Consider the following 24384-nt stretch of genomic DNA (forward strand, 5'->3'; position numbering starts at 1 on the left):
TTCCCTGCTGAGCACCCCGGGATAGTCCTCACAACTGCTTCTGTCTGTCTCTGATGCTCGTTCTCTCCGTCCCCCAGATGATATGGCTAGGACGCACCCGTATGACGGGGTAGGCCTGGAGTTCTTCCGGGACTCTAGAGTCACCCCTCTCCCACAGCTGCCTCCATTGTCTGCTTAGGTGTTTTAGTGAGACAGCCAACCTATAATTGGCTGTCCGGCCGTGGTTTGAAGTAATGCCTGTAGTCTCTTACTTGCTCGGCGTTCCGGCCACCGACTGTTGCCCCTCAGAAGGATGTTGCCTCGATCTTACAGCACGACTCCTTCTGGTTCTATCACTTCTTTGCTGTGTCCCCGTTGCTCACTGGTTTGTGCTATTCTTAGGAGTCTGCCAGGATCCCATCCCTGACAGGTCCTCTCACTAGCTCTTCCCAGTTACTTTTTCCTGTCTTCCTGTCCAACCCCCACTTTTACCAGAGTGTGAGGAGTGGCCTACTAGATAGAACCACTCCCCCTGGTGGCCGGAGTGTGAAGTGTAATGTGAGTGTTACCTGATCAGGTGAACTCCTTTAGTGCAATCAGACGTAACATCACTCCCCTTAGCGGCAGAGCGACGTTACTGCAACGACCAGGACTCTGGGGCGCTGCACTCCCCCCCGGTTAAGTCCAGTACTCCCGGACTGGAAAAATAAGAACAACAATACATGTTAACAGGAAAACACACAACATTTTAAAAGATTATACACAATTAAACATAACATTGCTTCCCTCTAGGGGAGGTGAGGACTCTTGAACATTGTGAAAGTTAGGTCATGCACAGTTTATTACTCTCAGTTCAGTGGTTGAAACAGCGGGGACCCCGGGTAAACAAAGGGGTCCCCTTTTAGAAGTTTTTGGAGCAATTCACTGTCCATTACCCCGTTGTCCATTTTTAAAACCTGTAACAGAAGATATGCACACAAACATTTTCAACTAAATAGCAGCCCTCATTAATACCTCCAAGTTTTGTAGCGGAGTGGAGTTTGATTCTGAGTGCTGCGTGTGGACCTTCGCAGCGCAGTGGTCGCTATTGACCTAACAGGGCCCGCTATGCTTGCTACCGCTGGTGTAGTGCACTGTCTTCTGGCTACACTTCTAGTGAGTCTGGGTCACACTGGCAGGCTAGAGCTCTCAGGGCTGCTGCTACCAACAGTGGGTACGACAGATTCGCCGATAGCAGAGGGAGGACTTGCCGGTTCAACGGTTGGCATGGCATCCTCAGATTGGATCTGCTGAGCTGGCTGAGGCTGCGGGGCCAGATGATCTGGTACCACCATTGTTTCTGGTGGATCCAGCTGTTGGAACATTAGAACAGGTACCATGATGGCCTGATTTATCTGAGTCCAGGACTGGGGAAAGTCACCGAGGACAGTGTGGATCATCTTCTCCTTTTCTTCAGGTGGGGAGATTCCTGGAGCCGTTTCCCTCTCTCTCAACTTATCAGGGCAGACCTTAAGGTGATCCCTGGATATCGCCGTTGAGGTCTCCCCTCCGTCCTTGCTGATGAGACAGACCTTCGTGTTGTCGAAATCAGATGGCAGGATGGTATACGGTTCCGCTTTCCATTGGTCATCGAGCTTGTGTAATCTCCTCTTTCGTTTGAGTACTTGCTCACCAGGTGACAGGGGAATCGCAGGCGCGTTCTGGTTGTAGTCCCTTTCCTGTTTTTGCCTAGCCTGGGCGAGACTCCTCTCTACGCACTCCTGTACCTTGCGGTACCTTTGCTGTCTTTCTACATCCCAATCTGCATCCGGTGAGGTATCTTCGGGGACTAGGACCCCCATGTCCAGATCAACGGGTAACTGGCTAGACCTTCCTCGCATCAGGTACGCTGGAGTGCAGTTGGTAGAATTTACTGGGATGTGATTGTATATATCCACCAAGTCAGGCAACTTTGTCGGCCACAGGTTCCGTTCCTCTACGGGCAAGGTTTTCAATAAGTCAATCACCACTTGGTTCATCTTTTCACACATCCCATTGGTTTGAGGATGGTACGGTGTAGTTCTGATCTTCTTACACCCGTACAGTTGGCAGAACTCTTGGAACACTTCTGCTTCGAAAGCTGGTCCTTGATCGGTCAGTACCTTCTCCAGGTAGCCATGGGGCCTACAAAAGTACTGCTGGAAGGCCTTGGCGGCAGTCCTGGCCGTTAGATCCTTGACAGGTACAACCACCAAAAATCTGGAGTAGTGATCTATGATGGTAAGAGCGTAGATATAGCCTGACCGGCTAGGTGTCAGCTTCACATGATCCAGCGCGACCAGTTCGAGCGGCCGTTTGGTGATGATAGGCCGCAGGGGAGCCCATTGGCTGTCACGGTCCTTCCGGCGTAGGCTACATGGACCGCACTCCCGTCACCACTTCTCAATGGCTCTCTTCATGCCAATCCAATAGAACCTCCCTCGGAGCAGCTTCTCTAGCTTCCTCCATCCGAAGTGTCCGGCTCCATCGTGGTAGGCTCCCAGAACCATGGGCGCATCTCGCCTTGGCACCACTATCTGCCACACCAATTCATGAGTACGTGGGTCGATGCTTCTCCTGCACAGCTTGCCATCATGGATAAACAGTCTGCTTCTCCCCTTCCACAGCTGTTGGGTTTCCTGTGGGTCATCTGGGCCGGGACGTAACCCTGCCTGCGTCAAGAGCTCTTTCACCCGACGGACCGCGGGGTCACCATCCTGGGTTTCCACCCACCCGTGATGGGGCAGGGGGTTCAGCGTAGCACCCGGTTGGTTCTTATGCCTGTTCCTCACATGATGGGAATTCTGAGTGGCTTTAGGGCGATGGAATGCGGGCAGCTCCACCTCTTCAAGTGCCTCCGGGTCTTCCTCTGCTTCTGGCAAATTGGGCATCCGAGACAAGGCATCGGCATTCACATTCTTGTGTCCTGCCCGGTACTTGATGGTGAAGTTGTAGTTGGACAGCCGGGCCATCCACCGCTGCTCCAAGGCCCCGAGCTTGGCTGTATCCAGATGCGTTAGCGGATTGTTATCTGTGAAGACGGTGAATTTCGCAGAGGCCAGGTAGTGTTTGAACCTCTCTGTCACTGCCCAGACGATGGCAAGGAACTCCAGTTTAAAGGAACTATAGTTGTCAGGGTTCCTTTCTGTGGGATGAAGCTTCCTGCTGGCGTAAGCGATCACCCTCTCCTTGCCTTTCTGGACCTGGGACAGCACGGCTCCCAATCCCACATTGCTGGCATCCGTGTACAGCACAAACGGTTGGTCGTATTCAGGATAGACCAGTACCTCTTCTCCCATCAGTGCCGACTTCAAACACGTGAAGGACCCTTCCAGTCCCTCGTTCCAGTCAAATGGGGCGTTCTTCCCCTTGGCCTTCTTTGATTGGCCCACCAACAGGTCTTGCAAGGGTGCGGCCTTCTTGGTGAAGTCCTTGATGAACCTTCGGTAGTAGCCTACCAATCCAAGGAACTGCTGGACTTCGTGGAGGTTGCTGGGCTTCGGCCAGTCTTGGATCACCGTGACCTTGTCAGGGTCTGGGGCCACTCCTTCAGCACTCACCACATGGCCCAGGTACTGCACTTTGGGTTTCAGCAGATGACATTTGGACGGTTTCACCTTTAAGCCAAAGTTGGACAGGGCTTCGAACACCTCAGCCAGGTGCTTCAGATGGTCTTCGTATGTCTTAGAGAAGACAATGACATCATCCAAATACAGCAGTACGGTCTCAAAGTTCTTGTGTCCCAGACAGCACTCCATCATCCTCTGGAACATCCCCGGGGCATTGCACAATCCAAAGGGCATGTAGTTGAATTCGCAGAGACCCATCGGTGTCATGAAGGCCGTCTTCTCTTTGTCCGCCTCCGCCACGGGAACCTGCCAGTACCCACTGGTGAGATCTAAGGTAGAGAAGTAGTTAGCAGATTTTAAGGCAGCCAGAGACTCCTCTATCCTGGGCAGTGGGTATGCGTCCTTATGTGTAATGCGATTCAACTGTCTATAATCAACACACATCCTCATTGTACCATCCTTCTTTTTAACCAGGACTAATGGAGCTGCCCAGGGGCTACAACTGTCTCTCACCACCCCAGCCTCCTTCATTTCTTGCAACATGTCCTTGGCACACTGGTAATGAGCTGGGGGTACAGGGCGATATCTCTCTTTTATGGGCCGGTGATCTCCCGTGGGGATATGGTGTTGGATCCCTTTCACCTGTCCAAAATCTAAGGGGTGTTTGCTAAATACCCGCTCGTACTCGTGAACCACCCTGTAAGCCCCTTGTTTTTGATGGGATGGGGTAGAGTCAGTGCCCACATGCAATTCCCAACACAAATCTTTCGTGTGCCCTGCAGAACCGTTGTCCTCCGCCACGTTTGACGGGACCAAGGGTTCAGGTGTCCTTATCACACTATTGTTGACAGTGAACAGTTTGGCGAGCATGGCATACTTGGTGAGATGAACCTCTTCCTCCCCACAATTGAGGACACGTACGGGCACCCTCCCCTGGCGCACGTCGACCACCCCCCGGGCTGTCAGAATAGTAGGCCTATGGTCTGAATACACGGGTTCTACCAAGGCCTGGTAGTTCTTTCCCCTGAGGCCTATGGCTGCCCAACACCATATTAACATTTCACTCCTAGGGGGTATCGCAATGGGGTTTGAATCACTCACAGTGACACGGCCAATCTCACCACCAGTCAGCTCTACCTGCTGTCTCTGCATCAGAGCTCTGATTTCTTTTTGCAGGGCACGTTGTTCGCTGTGGCCAGCAGTTTCGGCTACCTGTTGCAACAAAACAATAACTTCTGCAAGACAATTTTCTATAACATTGGTACCGATAGTCATCATGGGATTACATTCTCGGCGGTCAATATCAACAATCACAATCCCCTGAGCTTTCAATTCCACCCACCCCACTTTGATAGTGGCCTCTTTATACCCCACTTGTGGCAATGGCTGACCATTACTGGCTATTATGGTGAAATCATCATGGGAGCCACGAGTAATATCGGTGTCCTCCCAATACCGTTTATAGAGTACATAAGGCATAGTCGTCACCTGAAAACCGGTGTCCAGCAAAGCATTCAGGGGGATGCCGTCAACCACTACAGGAAGAACTGGTCGCCCTCCAATGTATTTGGCTCTCCAATGCTGAGGGCCTGACCGTCCTATTCCTGGGGGTTGGCCCTTTGCCCCAGGGGTTGCTCGTTTAAAGGACAGTACCTTGCAAGGTGGCCCACCTGATGACAGCGGCGGCAGATGGGTCGTCCATCTTCATGGAAGCGATCGTTGGACCAGCCTCTGGTCGGAGGGGTCCTCCTCTGTCGCATCCAAGGAACATCCTCCGGTCTGGTGGCCAGCTGGATCTTCTCCTTGGGGGCCTCCTGTAAGGACCACACCGTCCGGGCCAGGGCAGCAACGCTCTTGGTCAGCTCCTGCATCTGAAGGCGGAGTCCTGCAGGGGAGTCGTCTTCTAGGCTCTGGGCATCGGCCTCGGCGGTGACTGGAACATCCGACGCCACCTCCTGGTGGTATGTGAGAGCGGGACGCCTAGGAGGTGCTGCACGGCTAGGCTGTCGCTCCTGCCATGCCTGGATAGCTTTATCCTTGAATTGCGCAAAAGTCAGTTCTGGATTCTGCATGGCCAGGAAGTGCAGTTGACCCCTTTGGTGGCTGCACAGGAGCCCCTCAATGAACTGCTCCTTCAGGAGTTTATCCTCATCCTGCATGCTGTCAGGGTCACTCTGCTTAATGGCCCGCATCGCCTCCTGAAGATTAAGGGCATAATCCTGTAAGCTATCCTGCGGCCTCTGCTTGCACCCATAGAAAGTCAGTTTAATTTCAGTAGCAGTGCGGGTATCAAAGGTGGCTTTAAGCTTTGCAAAAACCTGCTGTGCAGTTCCCTTATCCGCGGCGGGCCAGGATTTCATTTCTCTCAGAGCCGCCCCAAAGAGTTGGTTTGTTATAAGATGAACCTTCTGAGGCTCTGTCAGGGGATAGAACTCGAGCAGGCTGCAGATCCCTTCTTTAAAGTCAGTGAATGTATGTGAATCCCCGGAGTATCGTGGGAGCCAGGCCGCCCCGGGCAGGTATGGCATAGAGAAGGGCATTATAGCCTTTGCGGTAGCGGCGGTGTCTGACTGGCTGATGGGGGCAACGGGCTCCGGGGCTGCCAGTGGTGGTATTAGGGCCGCGGCTTCGCCTGCTGTGGGGACCGGAGGTGCCCCTGCGTCCACGGCTGCGGCCGCCACCTCCTCTCCTCCCGACTCGGACATGGCTGTCCCTTCCTCCCACTAACCTGCTGGAGGTCGGAGTTCCTCTTCCAGGATTGGCGCCTCACCGCGCTTTTCCATTCCGCGCTTCTTTTGGCCGGTTCCACCCACGAAGCTAAGGCTCTTCCTTCCGTGCGCGGCAATGGCGAATTTTGGCGGTAAATGACAATACACAGTCCTTGCAATAAGTCACAGTAGTTCCAAGCACAGTAAATCACAGTTCCAAGGCACACATGACATGATTCTTCAGGCTTAAGTAAATCCTGTTCGTGACGCAAAGTTGTAGCGCCCCCACTGCCGCAGGGCCGAGGGGTACCCGGTACCGGGCCTCTGAGTCTCTGCTCTGGGGTTGTCACGGTGGCTAGACCCAGTCCGTGACCCTGCTGAGGGGCGTACAGTAATAGATGTGGATGATGGTGGTGGTGCGGTGCAGTAAATAACGAGGACACCAGGTTGCAGTCTCTTTACCTCTTTACTGAAGGCTTCAGGTGTCCAATCCAGGGCACTGTTAACCGGGCTGTCTGAGACCGGCCGGTCCGAAGGCACATCAGGAGTCCCCTTCACAGGTGGGAATCAGCGTCTACCTTCTAGCGCCTGTGTGTTGTAGTCCTTCCCTGCTGAGCACCCCGGGATAGTCCTCACAAATGCTTCTGTCTGTCTCTGATGCTCGTTCTCTCCATCCCCCAGATGATATAGCTAGGACGCACCCATATGACGGGGTAGGCCTGGAGTTCTTCCGGGACTCTAGAGTCGCCCCTCTCCCACAGCTGCCTCCGTTGTCTGCTTAGGTGTTTTAGTGAGACAGCCAGCCTATAATTGGCTGTCCGGCCGTGGTTTGAAGTAATGCCTGTAGTCTCTTACTTGCTCGGCGTTCTGGCCACCGACTGTTGCCCCCCTCAGAAGGATGTTGCCTCGATCTTACAGCACGACTCCTTCTGGTTCTATCACTTCTTTGCTGTGTCCCCGTTGCTCACTGGTTTGTGCTATTCTTAGGAGTCTGCCAGGATCCCATCCCTGACAGGTCCTCTCACTAGCTCTTCCCAGTTACTTTTTCCTGTCTTCCTGTCCAACCCCCAGTTTTACCAGAGTGTGAGGAGTGGCCTACTAGATAGAACCACTCCCCCTGGTGGCCGGAGTGTGAAGTGTAATGTGAGTGTTACCTGATCAGGTGAACTCCTTTAGTGCAATCAGACGTAACATCACTCCCCTTAGCGGCAGAGCGACGTTACTGCAACGACCAGGACTCTGGGGCGCTGCATGAAAACAGCCTTTCTTCATCACCACAAATGAAAAAGAAACAGAACAAATGAATAACAAAACAGTCGTTTCTCTGGGTAAGGCAAAGTAAATCAAATCAGTCTCATCAGCTTGGGATTATAGGCACTGTTCAGGCTGTAGCATAGACTTATCCACCATGAACTGTTTTTCTCCATCTCCAACACAGCACACACTGCTAACCCAGCTGTCTGTTATTAGACCTGAAAGACCCAGACTGGAGTGTGGGAGTGACCCTTCCCACCCAGGCTCTTTTGGTCGCTCTTAAATCCCAGACCCAAAATCCTGTAAAAAAATAAAACCTTCTCAGTAAACTATTGTTTTTGGTGTACTTTCTCCCAGGACTTACATTAATCAGGCCTCAACCTTACCTGTCATCTAGGACCTTATCTCGTGATTTCTGATAAAACAAAAACAAATAATGAAAGGGGGTAAGTCATATGAAATCTAATTTTTTTGGCAAAGAAAAATATGTATTGAATATTTTTCTCCCTCTTAAGTAGGAATAATGTTCCTTAAGATCAAACTTTAATAATGGGCACATAAATTAAGAAATGCTGTCTCTGTACAACAGACTGTTAACTGTGTTTGATTCAGGACAGATGCTGTTTTGCTAAGAAAAAAAGCAATATTCTCAGAATGTGATTCAGAAATATTTATTTTTCATGTCAAAATAAATAAATAAATTTACATGTCAAAATTTATTCCATACACATAAAACATAAGAAGTCATATAAAAACAATGAATAGGAACCACTCTCTACTAAGATGTTCCACAAATCTAAAACTCAGAGTCAGTTGAGTTCCATTCCCATATCACACTTAGAGCACCAAGTCCACTGCTTTCCTGTATACACTCATAGAACTAATTCATTAATAAAAATCTGGTTTCCTATAGCCACCCCTAGGAGATGTTCAATGTATATGGACTTTTACTATGGAACTCAAAGGGGCCTCTACAATTTGTATTGGTACTGAACAATAAGAATCAGTATGATGCTAAGGAGACTTAATAGCTGTCTACAAATATCTGAAGGTATGTCACAAGAGGTGGTGAGTTCTCCTTCAATGGAAGTCTTCAAAGAGAGGCTGGACAGACATCTGTCTGAGATGGTTTAGTGGATCTTGCATTGAGCAGGAGGTTGGACACGATGAACCAGGAGGTCCCTTGTAACTTTAACATTCTATGATGCTAGGTTCCCTTCCTAAATTGGGACCATAGTATTTGTAGAGTGTACAGAAAGACAAACATTTGAATTGGTTAGCAAATAAATCAAATTTTAGATTGTATTGTTGAGGAAGTTCAGAAGCAAAAAATATCTATATAAAAATATGTTTGTCTAGGTGGTATGTTATTTACAGCCCTAATAAGCTGTAGCAATTACTTAGCGGACCATAATTTATTTATTTTATTGACAGTAAATAGTATGTTGTTAAAGCCTGCCATCCTGAAAGTGCCCATTTGACAGTGATAAACTAATAGAACGCCCTAGTAATCTACTTTTCCTTAAGGGAAACTCTTGATTAAGTAATTTATTACTGTTAATAAACTAATTCCATTCTAATAAATTACATATTAAAATGATCTTAACTCAGGTGCACAAATTATATCTGGCAAGCATCATTCATTTCCAGCAACCAGGGATTGAATTCACCTTGCAAACACTCAGTATATTAGTTGTTTAAAACATGGAAATGTATTCACAAAATAGTATTCAGAGGTGTGTCATTTTCCCAGTATAAAAGCATACATTGCAAAAAAATGCATAGAGCAAATATACGCATGTGATCCAAGACAATTTCTAATCCTTTCTGTGTTTTTCAAATTCTATTTTTGGTTTACTTAAAATGTAATTACATTTTTTTGCTTTGGATAAATTCTGTTTGTTAAATGAGAAAAAAGAATAAGGTAATCGTAAAGTGCCATCCTGCCGAGACCCCCGGCAATCAGCTGTAATTTGTGGGGAAACCTGTTAGTAAATGTTCAGGCTCTCTACAACACCATAATAGAGGAAATCAAGAATTACAGAATACCCATTCAATTTAAGGTAACTAAATAAATGGCTGTCTTGTTTTCCTTCATTGTAGAGATCAGTAGATCACGCTGAACAATCTTAAAATTTACCTATCACTATGCTTAAAGAGGTTTTTCCTTACAAGACAAATCACCTTTCCTCTGGATAGATAAAATTGAAAATTACTGATCACTTGGATCTCCACTGCTCTGACTTCTACAGACAAACAGAAAGGTGTCCCAAACCTTGTTCTTTCTCACTAATTCAGAGATTGAATGAAATGGCATCGTTACACGTTGTACTTAATGTTTTTGGGACCACCATAAACAGTCAGGAACTGAACTTGACTGTCTCCTTCTGTAAATACACATTGAATGGAGAGTCGGAACACCTACTCAACCATGACATAACACTTCAACCACACTGGGAAATAATAAGGGCTAAGGACACTCATTTCAGTGATTAGTGCATTCCCAGCAGTCAGAACCAAACCAAAGCAGTCAGATATATACAGTATACTACCTATTCCAAGGAAGTGATTTGTGAGAAAATACTTATACTCTAGAATTAGGAAAGCTAAAAAAGAAAATACTGTCAATTGTAGTAATAATGGTTCTGTCCCTTTTAAAATGAGATTCTGCATTTGGCTGAAGTCAGAGCTCTCTGCCATCTTACTATTTCACAGCTGTGTGAGGCTTCCTGCTTCTGTGCTGGGAGATACAATTGTGGTGGAGGTTTGGGGGCGGAATTATGCAATATTTAATCACAATGAAGGTATGACAGGGTATAAGATGGATAACGGTGTATTGGGGAGCAATAGAAAGGCTTTAAACAGCAACTGCAATATGTCACAGAATCTTCTCAGTGTGTCTCTATGTGTATTGTATTCACAAAAACAATTCAGATGAACCTTTTCCAGGAATTATTTTACTTTGTTACAGAGCTCCCATATACAGTATAAGGCCGAACATCTCTCAGTACAGTATGCAATATAATGTCATTGTAGCCTCTTACAAACAGAAGTTTTGCACCCATAGTTCCTTATATACAGCATTATGTCCTCACAGCTCCCCTATAAAAAGTTTGACTTCCTCACAGCTCCCTATATGCAGTATGATGACCCCACAGCTCCCTATACACAGTATGCTCTCCATACTTCCCAATGAACATTATCATGGCTGCAAAGCTCTTTTTTATACAGCTTAGTACCACCATGACTGCACTATTTACAGTATTATGTCCCCATATATATCTATATACAGTATTATAGCACTACAGCTCCCTATATACAGCATGATGGCCCCAGAACCTTCCATACGATATGCTGTCACCCGGCTTCCTATGTACAGTTTGATATCAAGTACACCTGTCCATATTCAATATAATAGCCCTTTGTGCTCCCTTTACACAAAATAATGTCACCCACAGCCCCCTATATACAGTATTATGGCTTCTCACCTCCCTATACAGAGTATGATGGTCCTTACATCTGTCTATATACAGTATGATGTCCGCCATTCTTATGCAGATATAATTGAAAACCAGACACCAAGCAGGGAGACACTTCAGTGATGCTTGGCATGGGGTAACTCCCAAACCAGGGATCTCATAGCTGTCATGAAGTCTGCTACTGTGGATATACTTGAATGAGAGGTCAGTGCCCACTGGAAGATTCTCCATTGGACCAGTCCAATGAAGGGTATAGTCAATGAGAGCCTCACCTGTACCTCCATGCTGCTCTCAGCTCAGCCATCTGCCAATTAACTCCATTCAGTTTAGTCTTACTTGTTCAAGTGCTCATCAGCTCCTATAGTGCTCACTAGACCTTACATGACACTATGGTGTCAAAGCAAAATTGTGATGTCATACAACGTTCTAAAATGAATCTAGCAAAATAGCTTGCTAATAGTGTTGAGCATTCCGATACCGCAAGTATCGGGTATCGGCCGATATTTGCTGTATCGGAATTCCGATACCAAGATCCGATACTTTTGTGGTATCGGGAATCGGAATCGGAAGTTCCCAGTGTATGGTTCCCAGGGTCTGAAGGAGAGAAAACTCTCCTTCAGGCCCTGGGATCCATATCCATGTAAAAAATAAAGAATTAAAATAAAAAATAGGGATATACTCACCCTCGGACGCGCCCTGGTAGTAACCGGCAGCCTTCTTTTAGGAATTTAGGACCTGAGGGATGACGTCACGGCTTGTGATTGGTCGCGTGGCGGTCACATGAGCGGCACGCGACCAATCAGAAGCCATGACGTCATGGAAGGTGCTGAACGCGCTCATTTTAAGCAAAAAAGGCTGCCGGTTCACAGCGGTTAGGTCCAGGCTGCGTTCGGAGAGGTGAGTATATCAATATTTTTTATTTTAATTCTTTATTTTACACATTAATATGGATCCCAGGGCCTGAAGGAGAGTTTCCTCTCCTTCAGACCCCGAGAACCATCAGGGATACCTTCTGATACTTGAGTCCCATTCACTTGTATTGGTATCGGGTATCGGTATCGGATCAGATCCGATACTTTGCCGGTATCGGCCGATACTTTCCGATACCGATACTTTCAAGTATCGGACGGTATCGCTCAACACTACTTCCTAACATTTTGACAGATTCCAGCTAACAGATTCATAAAGAATGCAGATTCTGGCAAATCTGAATTTTGTGTGATATTTGAAGCAAATATGTTTTGCTTCGAATCAATTCTCTCATCTCTAGACTCAACTCTTGTACTAGAAAAACTTGTCTACCTTCAGATGCAGCTCTGCTTGATTTTCAAAAATAATAAATGTTATAATGTTGGAATGATTATAAGTGGGCGATTATTTCTAGGCATAGAACAAATTATGCTGATTTTTTTTTCCTTCTTTCTTGATTCTGATGTAAATGGGGCCATACATAAACTGGAAAATTATCTACACAATGTGCCAAAATTGGCCATGCACATAAAGTAGTGTGAGTTTAACACAAGCATTGAATGAACAATTGTCTTAGCAATGATTACAATAATGTCCATGATTAAATTTTAGTCCAAATTGACTGTTACACTTGTTCAACCTGGTCATATTTGTACAATGGCACAGGAGACCAACTAAAGAATCTTTCTGAGAGTAATCCTTATATTTAAGACCAATTTAAAGGCCAACAAAAGCAACATGAAATATAAGGATAGATAGATAGATAGATAGATAGATAGATAGATAGATAGATAGATAGATAGATAGATAGGTTTGAGCAAAAAGATTTGCAGAACCCTGGTACAGCGTCCAAGTTGGCAATCCATTGCCACTAATGCAAATCATTTTACTCAACTCTAGTCGATAATTTAATAGATTAGTAGAAAGATAGAATGGAAGGATAGAAAAAATAGATAAATAGATGGACAGACAAATAGAAAATGATAATTTAGAATTGTTTCTAAAAAAAAAAATAATTCATGAGTGCTTAGCATGATTTCCATTGTAGATATGCAACTGATACATCATTTTGATTCTATCAGGTATGTGCCCTAAACGTGTATAATGTTTAGAAATATTTCCTTTCCTCACAAAAAATAAATAAATAAAAGCAAATAAAAGCAAAACACAGCTAACATCGACCTAGCTGGCAATTTTGAATTGATAGATTTAAAAACATGACCTTACAAAGGTATACTTTCAATTACTTTTGGAATTGTGTCTCCAAGGACAGATTCAGCAAATAGCTAAGGTCATGTGTGTCTTTACTTTTGTTCCTTAAGCAAGGCCATTATTTTTGAAGTGTTGATATGAGTACCTTTGTATTGTACAGTTTACTTTTTGTGGCAGTCTCTGAATACACGATTGGAAATGTATTGGTTTCAAATGACTTAGTTGCGTTGGCTTTGAAGATCCAATTAAAATTAATTATTTAGTTATTTGTCCTTTTACAACAATAATATTAGAAACATTTTTAAAAATAGTTATGTCACAGTTATTCAAATCCCAATGTAAAGTATTTATTCACAAAATTTACAAACTGGCTGCTGTAATTAATCAAACAATTGACAATTCTAAACACGTCAACACTCCTATGGAAATATAGGTAATTCATAAATGGGCAATGTCTTCTAGTTCCATAACATTTATGGTTTGTCAAGAGAGTGGTCCAAGAAATTATAAGAAGTGACAAGAGATATTGACTAGTGATGAGTGAGCAGTAAACTGCTTGGGTGCTTGGTACTCGATTTGAGCATGTTGGAATGCTAGGGCGCTTGACTAGAGTACAGAGCATAATGTACGTTAATAAAACAGTTGAGCATTTATCCGAGAGACCTATACTTGACGGGTGGAAGAGAGGTGAAGCAGTGGAGGAGACAGAGAGAGATAAATCCTGGCTTGAGTGCTGTGTGGCTCAGATTAAAAAGGGACTCGAACACCAAGTGATATTTGGCACTGCTCAGTATGCGATCGAGCGCCCTTCACTAATATTGACTCATCTGCAAATTTGAACAATTTTTGATTTGATTCATGTAGATTGCTTTAAAAAAATGCTCTGTTGTTTTTTCCATACTGCTGAAGATTGCATCAGCCAAAACACGGGCTTAAATGACGTCAAGCAGAGCCGTGTGTTGTTCCCCATAATGCATTGCGGCTGTCACACTAGCACTGTTAATTAGGTGGGACTATCACAGCTATTATAAAAAAAATGAATTGAGTGAAAGCAGTTGCAATTTTATGGTTTATATTCTAGGAATAGGAGGTTAGAGTTCGTCATTGCAGATATGGATAGAAAAATCTAAACTAATGTGAGGTTTACCACTACAGCATGGAAGAGCACAGGAAATGGTAGTGAAATGTGATATACTGCAGTATGGTACCTTAATAACAGTATAACAGCTATGGAAATAAAAATTATTCTTAAATTATTTATTATTATCTGATAGAAGCCTATTAGACCTTGTTACTGGCATGATCTAAGCAGCTTACCACCGCTGGTGGACAAGGAAGTCATCATAACGACCTTAGGTTGCCATTATAACGATGACATTGTGTGGCATTGATTGGAATGGAGAAGGAGACCCCTCCCTCTCCTAAGCTCCAGGATGTTGCCATCAATATTGTTTGCACCACTTAGACAGTTAAGCAGCTGGAGGCGGTCTGAGAATTGCTCCAAGCTTTGATAGTTGGGGCTCAGCTCTCACTAAGATGAGCTCCTGACGGCGATCACACTGCACAGCTCCTATGCAATGCACAATCATCATGCTGTACCTATATCGCTTTTGGAATCCATATCGGACAATGACGTATAGTTACCTCAAATCTCGTGAAGGGGTTAATTATAGGCAGTTACACCAAATGTGGGTTTATGAGATTTCTTTATGGCATCTCTATCAACTCTTAGAGAAATAGCGTGGAGAAAATATGGAACTCATTCTTAGTATTCAAGAAAATGACTTATTTTTAAATAACAGTGTTCACATTATTATTTGGTAGATTAGGATTTTTCTGTAATTTATTTATTTGATCAGTATGTTATCTAAACAGAATGAAGTAATATGCTATAAAAACATTTAACACCAACCAACAAGTTTACACATGATTACACATGATTCCTGATCTAACATACGGTATGACATACACAATTGGCAGATAACAAATACTCTTAAGGCCAGTTACATAGAGAACAAACACAGTATATTCTGTAAACATGAGTCTACATACAAATCATGAGAGCCCCATAGCAGAAGTCCTAATTGTGTCCCTTCACTCACCCCAAAACAAAAAATATATATATTTTAGTCATATACACAGACACTGAAGGGAGTGTCTCCCAAATAAAAAAAAGAGAAGAACATATATTGAACCAACAAAAATGCCCCACAAACACAGTATGATACCTGCACAGTGAATTCCTCTATGGTACCCTCCAAACACATAACACATACTTTGTATGATTGCCCCACAGTCCTACAAACCAGTATAATTCCCCCCATAGTCTTTCACACAATATCATGCCCCTAAAGCCCTACAGTATAATGGCCTCCACACAGTATGCTGGCCCCCATAGCCCTTCACATAGTATAAAAGCCCCTTAGAGTGTTCTACACAATATAATGGTCCAACATTGCTCTGTACAGTGAAATGCCCCCTCTGCATACTGCTACAGCCTTCTACCCAGTGTAATGGTTACCTCCTAGCCATCCACACAGTATAATAGACTCACAGAACCCTCCAAACAGTAAAATGGCCTCTATAATCCGCACCATACAATTGATGGCCCCTAAAGCTCCCTACACTTTATGATGGCATCACTTTCCCCTGGATAGTATTATGACGCTACAGTATATGCCTTACACAACTTATCCCCACACAAGAAGCCATTGAAAGTGAGAAGTCAGGCAGGAGATCCAGTTGCAGCACTGGGTGATTTTCACTCTTGGGTCCCATAAAGCCCATGTGGTCATTTGATATTAGCAATATGCCATTATTTAAAATTCTGTATTAATGGCAATACAATAGAATTTCCTCAAACATTTTTTTAACCAAGCTGTTTCTTTCAGTCTTTAAAGTAAATCCATGATCTTACTTGAAGTTTAATGCTAGTAATTATATTTCTAGATTTCACTGGCTATTTTAGCTGCGTAGATAGCCTGTAGCCTGAGGTATGTTTTCTAATTTCCATAAAAATTCTGTAGCATACTGTATATCTTTGAAAGTAAGTGCTAAATTTGCTACAGGCAGTTCTCAATCATAAGCTGTGTCCTGATCCACTTTCGATTTTGCTAGTGGTTTGGTGGGATTAGGCAATTTGGTTTTGTAGGAAAATATAGCGAGACATGAGATACTTAACCTTGCTTTTAATATTAGCTGACAAATAGCTGTCAGATGTATATACTGTTGTAAGATGCACGGATTTTATATACATTTTTGGTTGCAAAGGAATGCACTTGAGTACTTTATTGAGAAGTTAATATAAGGATTTCCTCCTTATTTTCTCAATAAGATTGATAAATGTAGATCAAGTATGGATCTCTTTTATTCTTTTTAATTGATAGCACTGTATATACTGTTTTTCGTCATGAACAGAAGTGACATAGTGAGGAGCCCCATGCAAGGGTATCAAGAGCAACATTCTGCTCCCGAGAGCACCAGCGCCGGATATATGTACGGTAATGACAAAATGCATACTATTATGCAGCAAATATAGCCCATTAGTATTTTTACGTCTAGTTCCCTTCTTTAATGGAAGAAAACAATGTTAGCAAGTATACATATAAATCTCATTATGTACAAAGCTTAATGCATTTCTACAATAATATTAGAGTGAACATCTCCCTTGAGCAATCATATAAATTATTTCCCATATCCCTGCTTTGATGATCTGATTTCTAGGAGAAATTCTGGGTAAGTTTTAATTTTATATTCACATAATAAACTATAATGGCAATTACTTTACTTTTCTAAGAAATAAGTACATTAAAATAATGAAGAAACAAACACGAAATAAACCACATAATAAAGGGTTTATGCTGGAGAACAAAACACATTTCCCCATTCCACAGTACTTTGTGCTCAAGCTAATGTCTTCAAAATGTTTCTTTTATTTTTGCTTTATAATGCCTACATATTTTAGCTTTAGGAAATTTAGCAAATGCTACTGCTAAAGAGCCAATAATGTTTGGTAAACCAACATCCACTTTCCTAGAGAATATTGGGATGAGTTTTTTTCTTTTTTTTTTTTTCTCTGCTTTTCATGCTCGATGCATTGAGAGCACAGATTTCATAGCCTATCTTCAAAACATAATAGTTTTTCCTACGACTTCCCACTGTTCGATGAAATAGCTTTTGCTGGTTTCTGCTCTAGTCCACTGCCCGGAGTTGATTCTAAATGTCAAGGTTTAATATTTGCTGTAATGTACTTGATTTCGGCATGTATATTTCACTACCTAATCTAAAATGGTGTATTTCCACTATTGATAATTTTCAGTTACAGACATAGTATTTTTTTTCAAAAGCCGTCAATTTCACTTGCCTTACATAATAACAATATATTCAATACACAGAATGCATAACGAGAATCAAGTTTTAATTGTTTACCATGGCTCCTAACAATTGATTAGTATGTTGTAAAAGAACTATAATGTTGATAAATAGAGACATCCATATTGTCAATAGTAGTTTGTGAAGAGTGCCAGGTTGGTGTAAAGAGACTTATAGGCCATGTAAATAGCCTTTTCACAGAGACTCTAATCTCACCTATATGGACAACAATCCTAAAGTCAATATTAACATTTATAAATAGATTTGTCACAAGACTTCTGATAGCCACCCTCTACAGGGAGAAATTTTAATAATTAAATCACTTATTAAAACCTCTCACCAATCCAAATTGGTTTTCCGGCTGTGCACCGATTAAATTGAAACTAAAAATTGTACTTCTGGTTTGGCTTCCTAAGTCATGTGACAAGGCTCTGTAAAGAGTCAATATTGACTTTTTTGATTACCACTTCTAATATGTGACACTACAGTCCCTGTTTGGTTTCTTTGTGAAGAGGCTATTTACCTAATAATGAGTTGATGACAGCTATTGGCTAGTGAGCATCCTTTAGACATCCAGTGCTGATGGCTTAAATCATTCAGAATGAGAGAAGCTCTCCATTCTGGCTCATAAAAGGGGTCCTTCCCTGTGATGTCCATAATTAAAATATATTATTACATATTATACGTACATTTTACTATATATATAGTATATATATTATACATTATTAAAGTATTTGGAATATTTTGAGCTTGAGCCGCTAAACTAAATTTATCTTATTTTTCAGCTCACACCAGTTGGTACTACAATCTTTACTGAATTTACAACTAATGGTGCTACGGACATAGATGATGGTCCTAACGGTCAAATTGAATATTTCATCACTTACAACCCCAATGATACAGTAAGTAAAACCACAAAACAGGATGAAAAAAGTATAATTTGATTATTGTATTTCTTGGAAACAAAGGATGTCATCTTTAGGTTATACTGATTTAGTTTGTAGTTGACTTCTGTTTAAATAATTGCATACTTTGAAGCTCCTTGACAGCCAAGCAACATATGTACTGAGTCCTCCAACTAATTTGAAGTATTTGTAATGCGGGACTACTTTTAAGGAGCCCTAATGGGTCTTTCTGCCTCATCTGAGTACAATTAAATTTTTCTCATTTTATTATGCAGTACTGTATGTGGACATATTATTATTATTATTTACTATTATTATTATTTATTTATATAGCACCATTAATTCCATGGTGCTGTACATGTGAAAAGGGGTTACATACAGGGTAATAGATATCATGAACAGTAAACAAATTTAAAATGACAGACTGGTACAGAGGGGAGAGGACCCTGTCCTTGCGGACTTACATTCTTCGGGGACATATTGGACAAGTATTGAGTCACATTACTCCTATACACATTACTTCTATAAAAGCTTTCATGACATTCCATTCTAAATCCATCAGCATTCATTTAGTTATATTAAATTTCCAAATACCAACATTATCGACAGAACACATTACCATAGTCGCAATAAGTAATAGGGAACTCCAAAATTGATTTATCCTACTGAAATAAGAGAAGTGATGGGCGAATCTGAACAATAAAGTTTGGGGTTCGTACCAAACACCTAATGTTAGTGCATGGACCCTGAACACAATCTTCTCCAGGAAGTCTGTGTCACTGTTTGGGTTTGGTCGTCCGAACATCTGGAGTTTCCCATGCTGTCACCTGTGCACACCGGTGGCTATGATCAGCGGTAAGTTTGTTATCATCGGTCAGATCTTTGGGGTTCCCATGCTGTCAGAAGACAGCATGTGAGCAAGCAGCTGTGACCCGCGGTAAGAAGATTTCCCCGGTCACAGGTGGTGTTGGCTGATGAGAGTACTACGTTCATCATCCTACACCTGCTCTCCCTGATAGCAGTGATAGTAGGCAAGGCTGATGAGAGTATTCACCAGCTGACGCCTGTACAATAAATCAATTTTAAACAAAATGGCATGGATTTCCCTCTATTTTTGATAACCAGTGCAACCTTCAGCTATCAGCTTTATATTGGCTGGTTATAAAAAATAGAGGGGTCCCCACATCATATTTTTTTAAATATTTATATAATTAATTTTAAAAAATACTGTGTGAAAATGTTCCCATGATGCAAGTGGTGCCATAAGTGAAATGACCAGGATTTATCAGCAATGAACTCCGGTGACCTTTCTCATGTCAGAGCTACACACTGCAGGAGTGTTCCTGTTTCAGTGTTTTCCAGGTGGCGTGGAGAGCGATCGCTGATGTGACTCAGGCAGATACTGTGCACTTGGTTACTGCTGATCTTCCAGGCTCATCCATTGTAGCCAGCACTGTTCTGCGGTGAGCATATGCTCTTGGGACTAAGTCCTGCTTTTCCCCTACTGAGCATGCCCAGGGGATGACCTCTCATTGGAAGTCGGGGGTCACATGCTCAGGTCCTGAAGCGGTTCCTATTGGACCACTAGGAAGGTCCTGGAGAGCTTTCTCTATAAAAGGTTTGCATGGCCGCACGGCCATGCGCTAGTATCAACTTATGTTTATGAGCTTAGCTACCTTGTGGTCTGTGTCTGCATGTGTTCAGGGTCGGCTGTATAGCCACTAGAATTCCATCACCTCCGGAGAGGAGTTTGTATATGTGAATTTAGGGCTGACGTATAGCCACTAGTATTCCGACACCTCCAGAGAGGAGTTGTTTGTGTGCTATGCTGACTGTATGACCACTGTATGCTAGCTGCTCTGTTAGTTAGCTGTGATCCTCTGTGAGGTTAACATGGCACAGCGTTATCCTAATCCCAACGACTCTGTGAAGTGAACACTATCATGGGGTGTAAGGTGGTACGTGGCAGAAAATTTTATTTGGTGGATTGGAAGGACTATGGCCCAGAAGACAGGTCCTGAGAGCCTGCTGAGCACATTCGGGCCCCGCAACACATTGCTGCCTTTGAGAGTAGCGAAGCCCAAGGAGGGGGCCCTAGGAGGGGGGTAATGTTAGGTGTCGAGTTCCCACAGCTGCACAAGGGGAATCTCGAGCCACCTCCACTCCATTCTCACATTCTTCTTCAGCCGCAGTGGAGCCTGCTCAGCAGAGACGTCAGTCCCAGCATCTGGCTCAGGGAGATACTGTGTGCTTGGTTACTGCTGATCTTCAAGGCTCAGCCATTGTAACCAGTACTGTTCTGCAGTGAGCAGATACTCCTGGGACTAAGTCCTGCTTTTCCGCTACTGACCATGCCCAGGGGTCTACCTCTCAGTGGAGGTCGGGGGTCACATGCTTAGGTCCTGAAGTGGTTCCTATTGGACCACTAGGAAGGTCCTGGAGAGCTTTCTCTATAAAAGATTGAACTTATGTTTATAAGCTTAGCTACCTTGTGGACTGTGTCTGCATGTGTTCAGGTTCAGCAGTATAGCCACTAGAATTCCTGCACCTCTGGAGAGGAGTTTGTGTATGTGAATTTAGGGCTGGCATATAGCCACCAGTATTCCGGCACCCCTGGAGAGGAGTTGTTTGTGTGCTCTGCTGGCTCTATGACCACTGTATGCTACCTGCTCTGTTAGTTAGCTGTGATCCTCTGTGAGGTTAACAGGGCACAGTGTTATCCTTATCCCTGCGACTCTGTGAAGCAACAGAGCTCACTCATATATAAACCGGGTGACTGAACCCATGTCTATTCAGGCATTATACCGCCATATAGTGCCTCCATATACTAGCAGCAGGTTACACTCCTGCACGGTGTACCCCGCGCTGCGAACGCACCAATATTATCTCAATATTTACTCGGTGTGTTCCGCCAGCCCTAACAGTTAGTGTATGTAGTGTATGTATATGGTGTGGTCACAAAGTGGTCCCCATATAATGGTTCAGGGCTCCAACAATGAACACAGCTACTAAAGAAGCATAAAGTAAAAGCAAAGCAAAGTAAAAAATACAAAGTAAACAGCAGTAAAGAAAAGTAGACAGGTAAACTATGCATGAGTATAAAGTAGAATGCTTACCCATATAATGAAATGTGCCTGTTTGTAAATGTAGCCCCCTTCCCTGAGGATGACAATGCCAAATGCACTTCGAGGCTAAAGTTACACAAAGGCACATTCCATTATATGGGTAAGTATACAACTTTATGCTCATGCATGGTTTCCCATTGTACTTTTATTTACTGCTGTTTACTTACCTCACCTTTTACTCATGCTATGTTCCTTTTGGAGTTGCGTTAGTTGTAGGACACCTGGGCCATTACATGGGAACCACTTTGTGGTCACACCATATGCATATACTTGACTCCCTGAAACCTATATAGTATGAAGCTTTTGTCTTCCAGCTGTATAACCATGTCTGAACTAATTTTTGACTGTTTCTTATTGCCCACACATTGTGTTCCAGTGTGTTTTTCAGTTTGTCGACAAACAGTTGACATACTATTACATGTATTTTATTTAGTAAATTGTATTTTGTCTATTTATATATATATATATATGTAATATATTTTTATATATTAATAGGTATATAGTATTGTCATCTCATATTGAAATCATCTACTCATTATTTCTGTAGGACATAATAATATAGAGTTAATATAGCTTGTGGTAGATTGGCTCACTCGGTTGCACACGGAGTTGGACACAAGAACACTCTTTCTTTAAATCTCTCACTAATTTATTAAAGGTGCTGCATAAGCCAGTGCAGTGTTAACAAAAATAAACCATCCCTTTCTGGCCTAAGGAAAAACAAAACATAACAAACAACACACTTCCTGTTGTTGCAGGGATCCACCCATTCAAGAAAATTGACATATAATGGTTCAGCTTTCCTTATCAGTACACCTAGCACTGGAGTTCCACTTTCCATCCCTACCAAACCCTGAATGGCTCAGAAGGCCAACTATTTCAATTCCAGACCATACTCTGGGGTGGAGATAAGGTGGACAACCTCCCACTCGCTCTATGTCCACAAAAGCCTAGCCCTTAAAATGCCCAATTTACCCCTCTCAACACCCAGTCTGCTGGAGAAAACATATGGGTTTAAAATTACTGAAGCTAATAGCCTCAGTGAAACATATCTACACTCCAGCACTTTGTCAGTGACTTTGTCATATATCCCCCCTCTGCCCAAAGCTGGGAGTTTGGAAGCATTTAGGCTATGTGCACACGTCAGGATTTCTGGCAGAAATTTTCCTGACAAAAACCGGATATTTCTGCCAGAAATCCGCATGCGTTTTTACTGCGATTTTACCGCAATTTTACCACGTTTTACCGCGATTTTACCGTGTTTTCACCGCGTTCTTGACGCGTTTTGTGTGTTTTTTTGTGTTTTTTCCCAATGCATAGAATAGCGGGAAAAACGCGAAAAAAAAGTGCAAAATTAATGAACATGCTGCTTTTTTTACCGCGATGCGTTTTTTTCTGCGGAAAAAAACGCACCATGTCCACAAAGCATGCAGAATGCATTCTAAATGATAGGATGCATAATGTATGCATTTTTAATGAGTTTTTATAGCGTTTTTATTTAGAAAAAATGCGAAAAAAACACGAAAAACCTGAACGTGTGCACATACTCTTAAAGAGATAAGAATGGATGAACACAGAAGTTAATCACTTGTTAAAAAGAAATGTATATCCAATGAAAAAAGGGGGCATATCTAAAGAAGAATATAATGTTGTTTGCAGAGAATGCAGGCCAAGCGATAGAAGAGCTAAAGCCAGCAATGAAGTAAGGTTGCAAGGGAGACCAAAAGCAGTAAAAAATGATTTTGGGGGTATGTCTAAAGCAAAAGAAAAGTCAAAGATGCAATAGGATTTTTACAGGATGAGAAGGGTGATTTGGTCAAAAATTATGTTGAGAAGGCCAAATTTTTAAATTCCTATTTTGTATCTGTGTTCTCTAAGAAAGCAATTGTAACATCAACTCATCTTCATGGTGCTATCGAAAGAATAAAATAATGCACACTATCTATAAACAGAAATATGGTGAGGGAAATCTTAGCTAATTTAAATTACTTTAAATCTCCTGGTCCAGATGAATTACATCCTTGGGTACTGATAGAGTTAGCAGAAGAAATTACAGAATCTTTGAAAAATCTTAGAGAACAGGAGAAGTCCCAGAAGATTGGAGAAGGGCAAATATTGTCCCTATCTTCAAAAAAGGAAAGAATATGGAGTCAGGAAATTACAGGCCAGTGAGCCTTAATTCTATACCAGTAAAGATATTTGAATATTATTATTATTATTATTATTATTATTATTATTATTATTATTATTATTTATTGTTATAACGCCATTTATTCCATGGTGCTTTACATGTGAATAGATTATTAAACAGCATCTATGTAAGTACTTGAACTGGACTGACAAGGCTATGGTTAGGTGGATTCATAACTGGCTCAGAGAGTGGTAATAAATAGTTGCACATTGAATTGGAAGAGTGTTTCATGCGGGGTACAACTCTGCCACACAACTCTCTCCTTGCACCAGTGTTGTTCAACATTTTTTATAAATGATCTAGAAAAGGGAACTGAAGGTATACTGATCAAATGAGCTCACAATGCAAAGCTAGGATTGATAGCTAAAACTAGAGAAGACAAAGAAAAGGATTCTGAAGGATCTAGATAAGCTTGAACAATGGGAAGCAACTAATAGAATGATATTTAACTGAGAGAAAGACAAGATTTTACATTTGGGCAAGAAAAACAAAAATTACTTATACATAATTGGAGGAATAGAACTAAGCAACAGCACATATGGAAAAGATAAATACAATGCAAGATTACACTGGCGCTGTCCTATTGAACTATACGTGTAAGCTG

General features: G+C 42.7%; 1 protein-coding gene across 2 annotated transcripts in view; it reads left to right on the plus strand.

Moving 5' to 3' along the window:
• Positions 1 to 24384, plus strand: part of PCDH15 (protocadherin related 15) — a 2374726-nt gene that overhangs the window by 670094 nt on the left and 1680248 nt on the right. For both annotated transcript variants that reach the window (XM_077258870.1, XM_077258871.1), the window contains one exon: positions 18345 to 18461. In XM_077258870.1, coding sequence (XP_077114985.1) covers positions 18345 to 18461 — 117 coding nt within the window. The remainder of the gene's footprint in view (positions 1 to 18344; positions 18462 to 24384) is intronic.

This window comes from Ranitomeya variabilis, chromosome 4, assembly GCF_051348905.1.
Source record: "Ranitomeya variabilis isolate aRanVar5 chromosome 4, aRanVar5.hap1, whole genome shotgun sequence".
NCBI classification, from domain to species: domain Eukaryota; kingdom Metazoa; phylum Chordata; class Amphibia; order Anura; family Dendrobatidae; genus Ranitomeya; species Ranitomeya variabilis.